This window comes from Tupaia chinensis, unplaced genomic scaffold (assembly GCF_000334495.1).
Source record: "Tupaia chinensis unplaced genomic scaffold, TupChi_1.0 Scaffold000564_1, whole genome shotgun sequence".
In the NCBI taxonomy this organism is placed as follows: Eukaryota; Metazoa; Chordata; class Mammalia; order Scandentia; family Tupaiidae; genus Tupaia; species Tupaia belangeri.
Window position 1 is genome coordinate 791,681 of NW_006160077.1, and position 9,174 is coordinate 800,854.

The 9,174-nt window shown below is 35.1% G+C and overlaps 1 protein-coding gene across 1 annotated transcript; it reads left to right on the forward strand.

The window, feature by feature from the left end:
- The first annotated feature begins 6,138 nt into the window (after nucleotides 1-6,138).
- LOC102500759 (olfactory receptor 5D18) lies at nucleotides 6,139-7,110 on the forward strand. Its single transcript, XM_027775446.1, has one exon. The coding sequence runs from the start codon at nucleotides 6,163-6,165 to the stop codon at nucleotides 7,108-7,110; it is 948 nt and encodes a 315-aa protein (XP_027631247.1). The 5' UTR covers nucleotides 6,139-6,162.
- The last annotated feature ends 2,064 nt before the right edge of the window (nucleotides 7,111-9,174 follow it).

A 9,174-nucleotide genomic window follows, 5' to 3' on the forward strand; every position in this document is an offset into this window, starting at 1 on the left:
ATGCTCAATGTGGCTATTCTGAAGAATATAGCTAGACACACAGCACAATCCTTACATTCAACATATCCCTAATCTCTAATAATGGCATATTTAGGATATTATGGTAATAAGCCTATATGATGTAATTTTAAGTCTGTTTCTATATAAATACATGTATAAGCATACAAGCAAAGTGAAAAGTCTTTAAAAAGGTTACTGATTATAATTGTGTGGAGATTATTGGCATATATATTATTGTATTTTTGTTGTTTTTGCACTTGAATTTGAGAAGTAGAGTCTCTACAGAAGTAAATTTATTTTTTAGGATGTAAATATCTATATATTAATGATTTAGAAGAAATTATATTCTAAGCTACAGAGGAGGGAAGTTTCCTTTAATTATTTCATTTGAATCTCATGATAACAAACTGTCAGGACTTTCCAGGGTCTTATTTCCCAAAGCAAAGCTGTTAGTGGTAAAACAAACAACATTATCATGAGATATAATTTGATAGTCTGTCTCTTCCTAAAGAGCATCTCTAAGCTCCTTCAAAATTTTCTTGATAGTTGAAAATATGTAATTTATTGGTATCTTATTGAAAGTATATTTTAAGAATCACAACTGTCAGATCAAAAGGACAAGAGCATTTTTTAAATTTCAATTTTGAAAAGAAATATGTATGAAATTTATTCTTACTAACAAGAAACTTTTTAACACAAGGCACATCAGGAGAATCTGACTTTTGGTGAGTTGATTCAATGTAGGTTCATTTTTTCATTCTCATATGAGAGATAAGGAAACACAGCAAATTTTGGCGAGAAAAATGCATGTGATCTGCATAATAGCAATATGTACATAATTTGCAGTTTATATTCAACAGGCTAATTCTATTTTTATTCTCCCAAGGCCCATTGCTTTCAATTTAAAAATGTTAATAATTGCTGTGTTGCATACATCACCAGTTACATAAAAAATATTAATAAGTCTTGTCCTAAATAAGTGATATTCTTTTGTGAAAATCCAAGACATGCATGCATACTAGCAAAATATTTTACTTATTGTATCAATATTGTTATGATATGAGAGAAAAGACATCAGAATAAGAAAAAGGTATTTGGGTTAACAATAGTTTTCGTGAAAGGTTTCATTTCAAAGGATACACAATAGATTAGAAGGTATAACTTGCTTTTGTAAAGTAAATATTTATACTACTATGAATAAAATAACATTCAGAGTAAAAATAATTTGGTTTTGTAGTTTCTGGGGATACTATGAAAATATATGTCAAAAGATTTCTATTTTATTTTCATTTCGTTCAAATACATTTACATTAGTGTATTTTAGGCTAAGAGAGAGTTCATAAAATTTCATATTACAGATTAGTCTATAGTTTTACAGGATGGTTAGAAATCTTATATCCTGGGGGCCGGCAGGTGGCTTGTTGGTTAAGGGCGCTAGACTCCCACATGGCTGACAATGGTTTGAGTCCCAGACCTGGTGGCTTGCTTTCTCACTTTCTCTTTCTCTCTCTCTCTCCCATTCTGGTCAAATAAATAACTAAATAAATAGAGTTAAATAAAAATTATTCTTTAAAAAAGAAATCTTATATCCAGAGAAGGCACAGTTAATGGCAGTGAATAAGAAGAGAAAAAGACATTTCGAAGATATTTCTTTTCAAATTTCTTCTCTGATTGTGTATCACAAACTCATAGACTTGAAATGGCAACAAGAGAATCCGGAATAACTAGGTACTAATTAAAATGGAATGCCAGGGGCCAGCAGGTGGCATGGGGGTTGGGGCAATGGACTCTCACATGGTCTATGGTAGCTCAGTCCTGGACATGGTAGCTTGCTTTCTCACTTTCCCTCTCTGTCTCTCTCTCTCTCTCTCCAGTGAGTGCATGTGCCTGAGAGAAAAAAAAAATTGATAATAAATAAAATAAAATAAACAATTCTTATAAAAATAAAGGAATCCTAAAAATGCAAGTGATACATTGGTGGATTGAGAAATAAATAAAATGTGAATTTGAGATTGAGACAAAAACATAAAAATAAAAGAACTCTAGGTTATAATATCCTTTTAAAAATAGCTTCCCTAATTTGCACTACAAAAGCGTTTTTATAATTTAGGAGTAATTGGTGATATTTTCTATGAGATAAGCACATTGGGAAAATAAGATAGAAGTGTGTTGATTTTTTTTTTTTTGAGAGGTTTTTGCTATAAGGCACATGCACTCTCCAGAAAGACAGAGAGAGACAGAGAGACAGAAAGCGAGAAATTACCTCCCAGGGAGGATGGCCATGCCACAATACCTTCTCCTCCATTCTCCTCTCGGGATCTTGGGCATGCATGCACATGTGCCCGGCATGAGTTTAAGCCACCGGGTCTGGGACTCAAACCGCAGTTGACTATATGTGAGTTCAGCGACATAACCATTATGCTAACTACTGGTCCCCAATGAAGTGAGTTGATATTTGTGGTTGGAGTTTTATGTAAGAATAAATTTATGTCTACATATTTTGACATCACATTCCATTTAAGATTCTCACACTAAACATTAAAAGATCTACTATATGTTCTTATCCTATTAAACAAATGTTAAAATTATGGCTCAATTTAACCATTTGCCTACATTATATATGTAAGAATTTAAAGAGACTAAATCTTTACTAATAGCATTTGCTTTCTAAGCTCATGTTCCCTATAAAATAGTATAATATGATGCTACCTTTTCTCCACACATTCAGATCAGCTCCCCTCAATGAACAGAAAATCCATCCAAGATTAGAGTTTCTGACAAATCAGTATGGTGGGATGGTGGAAGATTTGTTGTTGTTGATGTCTGGTTTACCCTGAATAAGGACACAAATTATTCATTCAACAGTGATAATCTTTCCAGGTACCAACCTTATTTAATTTGAAATAATACCATTAAGTATTTTGCTGAAATTATTGTAACCTTATCTTAACAAGTATTGTTTTCCTTATGTATTTTCAGTATCTGTTTTATTTGTAAATTAGTGATTATACAAGGTAGATATGACTGTCAAAATAATAGTGAGATGGGTGAGTAAGAGTCACATTCATTTTAGGTGATCATGAACTCTGGTAACTTGTAAAGACTGCCTATAATTATCTAACTTAAAATGTATACTGAGCATAACTCATGTACTCCTCATGAGCTTAGGTGTAAAAATATTTAACGAATTTTACAAATTGTAATGGGGTGGGTAGAAATGGGGTAGATACAAGCAGTATTTGATAAGATTCATGAAACTGAAGAAACAAGAAGGCATTTGTATAGACAAAGGAGTCAAAGTAAAGGCTAATATCTGTGATTGAGAGTTGATGCAATTACAGTAACAGAGTGTTGTGCAAGAAACAGAGGTAAGACAACAATAGCTAAGACATGGAACCAACCCAAATGTTCATGAACAGACGAATGGGTTGCAAAAGTGTAGCAGATACACACTACAGAATACTAATCAGCCATGAAAATCATTGAGACTCTGGCATTTGATAGTGGACAAATATAGAAGACTTACTCTTTAGTGAAGCAAGTCAGAGTATAAAAGAAAGGCATTGTACATCCCCACTTAATAAATACCAAATGTTTCCACTCTATGACAGAAATTGAAATATTGGACAATATGAAGACATGAAGAACAACTGTGGACACTAGAGATAGTGTAGGAGGAAGGTGGGAAATATTAGAGATTGGGAAATGGCAGAGCATGAGAGGGAGAGAATCAAAGGGAAAAAAGAAAGAAGTAAAACAGTTAAGAAACACACAATGGAAAATTATCTGTTGAAAATATTAGATATAGTGATATCTTTAAGTGGACCAATATTCAATATATTCTGGATGGGAAAATCCATTTTGTATGCTATAATGATATACCATGAATGAATATAAAATAAAAAATTTAGACAATAAAATAAAATATTAAATTTTTAAAAAGAATGAAACAATGCATGAAATGAAATAAGTGCACAATTATGAAAATTTGTTGAAAAATTTCAAGAGCACAATAGCATGATTTGGCTTACCAGTAAGCAACCACAAAACTTGACATGGCAGTAAATTGATCTAAGACACTTCAAATATTTGACAAGTTCTCAGTTAAGCATCCTTATTAGATATAAAGCAAAAAAAATAGTGAATGTCATTGCTTAATAACCTGACAGATGATCCTGAGAAGGCACATTTTAGTTTCAATTTTAGCATAGAAATTCAATAATTTACCTAGAATATAATTAGATTGTCTCAAATATTAAGTAAACCGTGATAAGAAAATATTAAATAACTACCTCCACAAAAAAAGTAAAAATTTACTTAAAGAAGAAAATTAAGAAGCTCATGCAAACTATCTTCAAATAATTGAAGATCTATAATATAAAGTGAATTTGCTTTGTTTTACATGAATTAGAAATAAATTATCATTAAATTCATATTGCATTATGCATAAATGCAATAGATAAAATAATTTGCTTTTTTGTTATGTTTTGTTTTCAGTTTTTGCTATAGGACCTGTGTGCTTACCAGAGAGAGAGAGAGAGAGAGAGAAAGAGTGAGAAACAATTTCTCAGGAGAGATGGCCACCCCACAATTCCTTCTTCTGAGTTATAGAAATAAATTATCATTAAATTCATATTGCATTATGCATAAATGCAATAGATAAAATAATTTGCTTTTTTGTTATGTTTTGTTTTCAGTTTTTGCTATAGGACCTGTGTGCTTACCAGAGAGAGAGAGAGAGAGAGAGAAAGAGTGAGAAACAATTTCTCAGGAGAGATGGCCACCCCACAATTCCTTCTCCTGAGTTATCCTCTCAGGATTTTGAGCATGCATGCACACTTACCTGGTGTGTGATTCTCAAGTTGCAGGCTCTGGGATTTGAACTGTGAAGTCGGCCATGGTGGCTGCCTTAGCCACCATGCTACCTGCTTGCACTGTAAAATACTATGTTTTAATATAAATTTAGGACCATCAGTTGGAGAGTAGTTATGTTGCTGTACTCCCACATAATCAACCATGATTCAAGTCCTGGACATGGCAGCTTAAAACTCACTCTGGGAGCGCTTGCACGTGTGCCCAAGATCCTGAGAGGGGAATGGAGGAGAAGGAACTGTAGTGAGGCCATGTCCCCCTGAGGGTGATATTTCTCACTTTCTGTCTCTGTCTTTTTCTGTCCAGCAAGCACACATGCCTGTAGCAAAAACCTCTCTAAAAAGAAACAAACAAAAAAGAGATAAATTTGTGGATGTAGGAATGACTGTGATGGCTGCTTCCATAATAAATTTCACTGACAGGTTTTAAAGAGAGATCATTATTAGATGTGTGAAGATGCTAAGGGAGACTGAACACAACTCATAGACAATTCCCAGGAAAGCTTTGCTTTTCAGTGTGCCAAGTCTTCTCTTAATCTTTGTTCAGCATCTTATAGACACACAATTTAGTTTCTATTAGGTAGAGGATGACCTAACCAGTGCAGTGATTCTATCTCTAATTCAAGCTCTAGAAACTTCTCTGATATAATGGTTTGATTTTATTTCCGTGAAGCAGTAGGAGTAGACAAGGAATAGCAGTATTTCAAAATTCTTAACCTACATGGCCATGACTGACTTAAAAGTAATCAAGTTCTTTAAATTACAGGCAAGCATGTTCAATCAACTCATGTGACTAAATGCATGAAGGGGTCACTTAATTGCCAGTCTGCTGGACAGTGTAATTACATAGCTGACAGTTTGTATGTGGGATTAGTAGTGGCAGATTGGGTGGTAGAAGATTGCTTGTCACAGACAGGGCTAGAAGTGGACCTATTCTCAGATGTGTGCAAGAAGCCAGCATCATTATATGTTGAGTCTCCATATCTATTTCCAGAATAAGCTTGTTTTTCTTTTTGTTTTAGGTTTAGCAATATCAAACATTAGACTCCAAAGTGAAGCAGCATGTTCATGAACACAGACAGACGACATTGGCGTTAACTGGTAACATCAAACTCCTAGTTTCTCCTATTGTACTTTCTCTTACTCTGTTAACTCCTTCCTTCTTTCTTCCTTTCCTCCCTCCTTCTTTCCTTCCTTTCTCCTATTGTACTTTCTCTTACTCTGTTATCTCCTTCCTTCCTTCTTCCCTTCCTCCCTCCTTCTTTCCTTCATTTCCTCCTTGTCAAGGGTCATGGTATGGGATGAAGTAAACCAAAGTTCTGTATCCACATTCATCCTGGTGGGCTTCTCAGATTATCCAAACCTCCAGGCTCCCCTCTTCCTGGTGTTCTTGTCCATCTACACAGTCACAATAGTGGGAAATTTGGGCTTAATTGTGGTCACAAGAATCAATCCCAAACTTCATACACCCATGTACTTTTTCCTTAGCCACCTGTCCTTTTTGGATATTTGTTACTCCAGTGTGCTTACACCTAAACTATTAGAGACCTTAGTTGCAGAAGACAGAACTATCTCTTTCAAAGGATGCATGACACAGTTTTTCTTTGGCTGTACATTTGTGGTTACAGAAATGTTCATGTTAGCAGTGATGGCCTATGATCGGTTTGTGGCTGTTTGTAACCCCTTGCTCTACACAGTTACAATGTCTGTCAAGCTCTGTGCTCTCCTTGTAGCTGGGACTTATTTATGGGGTATACTTTGCTCCCTGATACTCACATGTTCTCTTTTGGAGCTATCCTACTGTGGATCTAACATCATCAATCACTTCTGCTGTGATTACACTGCTATCCTCCCTCGCTCCTGTTCTGATCCCTACTTCAGTCAGATGGCGTGTTTAGTCATTTCTGTCTTCAATGAGGCTTGCAGCCTCCTCATCATCCTGGCCTCCTATGTCTTCATCCTCGTCACTATCATCAGGATGCCCTCTACAGGTGGACTCCGTAAGGTCTTCTCTACTTGTTCCTCTCACCTGACTGCTATCTCCATCTTCCATGGAATCCTCCTCTTTATCTACTGTGTACCCAACTTTGTAGGGTCATTGCTTCTCATCAAAGTGGCCACTGTGTTTTACACCATCATGATTCCCATGCTGAATCCCCTCATCTACAGCCTTAGGAACAAAGAAGTGAAGGAGACAGTCAAGAAGTTAATCAGCTCCAATTTCATTCTCACTCAATAAAATTCAAATTAATATATGTTTATTCGTATTCTTATTTATTTATTTTATTTCATTTTTTTTATACATTCAATCCCATAATTATTTGCCTTACAAAATGGATATTTCAACAGGTAAACATTTCTCCCTAGTACAGTTGATAAAACTACAAAATATCTTCAACAGATAATACCACATTTCTTTGTGCCATTAAGGCTTTGCCATTAAGGTAGTATTTCGGAATGCTGACATACTGCTGAGTGGCATGGTTGGGGTATAGAGAAAAGATATGATCCCTGCTGATTCAACCATTTACCAGAACTTTGAGAAGAATCAAGAAGCACCCAGACATTTGCATGTGCAATGAAGAAAAGGAGGACTTTGAGCTGTTCTTTTGCAGTTGGAGTAACTGCCATCTTAGCAAGCACATCTTGAGATCATATTTTAATAATCTTTTATAGTCTTCACAGAAATGTGTAAGTTGTGTACTTTGGTGTACTACTTACTTAGAGAGTGGCTCTAGTCTTTACTTTCAGCCTAGCTCAAGGGTAGAGTAGAAAAATAGATTTATATCCTTCAAGCAAAATTAGAGTAATTCAGCTGTGAAGATAAACCAATATCCCGGAGAGAGACACAAAACACCTGCAACTCTCTTTTGTTCCCTACAGTAATTTGCTGGAAGGCTGCACTATTTCTTAAATGACCACCAGGACATACAGGGACAGGGTAAAATTCAAGGATAACCCAAGTTGAGATTCAAAGAAATGTTTTCTGACTTGAATTGAGATCCTAGACAGACACACAACAGTGTAAGAGTGATCAGAGAAGTGATTTCTTTGAGCTGCCCAGGAGATATTAAACCTGGGAACTGGATGAAATTTGTACTAGATTAATAGTTTCATAAATCCTTTTGGAAACAACAGTAACAAAATACCTTCATTAAATTGTCCAAAACTGCAACTTACATTCACACAAAAGTTTTTGAACACAATATCCTCCACATCATCAAATTTTATCCTACAGATTATAAGATAGGATAACATAAGGAAGAACAGATGAAATGCAGTGCAATAACTTTAAAATTTAGTATTATTGAATCTGTATTGTAAATTAACTACATATTCATGATAAAGAAGATAAAATTTGTTGAAGTTTTCGCCTTAGGATACATGTGCTCACCAGAGAGAGAGAGAGAGAGACAGTAAGGGGGAAAGTGAAAAATCACCCCCCAGTGCAGATGGCCATTCCATAATCTCCTCTCCTCCCTACTCCTTCATGGATCTTGGAAATGCAACCCCCATGCTCAGTGTGAGTTTCAAACTACCGAGTCTGGGACTCAAACCATTGTTGGCCATGTGGGAGTCCAGCAATGTAACTGCTATGCCATCTGTTGGCCTTCAGAGTGATGTTTTAAAGTAATCCTTTGTTAGATTTAAAAAATATTTTCAATGACTTGATCTCTGATTTCACTTCATTTGAAAAACCAGGCTGAATATATTGATGTAGGGTCAGTCAGATGCTTCCAAACACATATTTAACTTTTTGCCTAAGGGAGAATGAAGGATTTTTGAGAACACCTGCACACATTCCCAGCATGATTTTTTGAGCCACTGGGTCTGGGCCTTGAATCACTTAATCACTATATAGTGTCAAACAGGCCAACCACAACACAGGCTGGCCTAGTAATTTTTTGTTTCAAATGTTACTACTATGTGCATATATGAAGACTTTATGGTCAATAACCAATGTGTTGGTATCTTGACACCACTTATTTTCTTTCCTGACTTGTGCCCATTAGGATTAGTTGGAGAAACCATATTGAATGGATTTAAAATGTTGGTGCTATACTCAATATGGCTATACTGAAGAAAATAGCTAGACCCACAGCACAATCTTGACATTCAACATATACCTACTCTCCAAATTCTCAGATAAAGGGATATTTAGGATATGACAATAAGCCTAAATGGTTTAAGTCTTGTTTCTATATAAATACAAGCATAAGCATACAAGCAAAATATAAGGTTTTAAAAAAGGATATTAATTATAATTATGTTGAGATTACTGGTGTATACATATATGTGTATA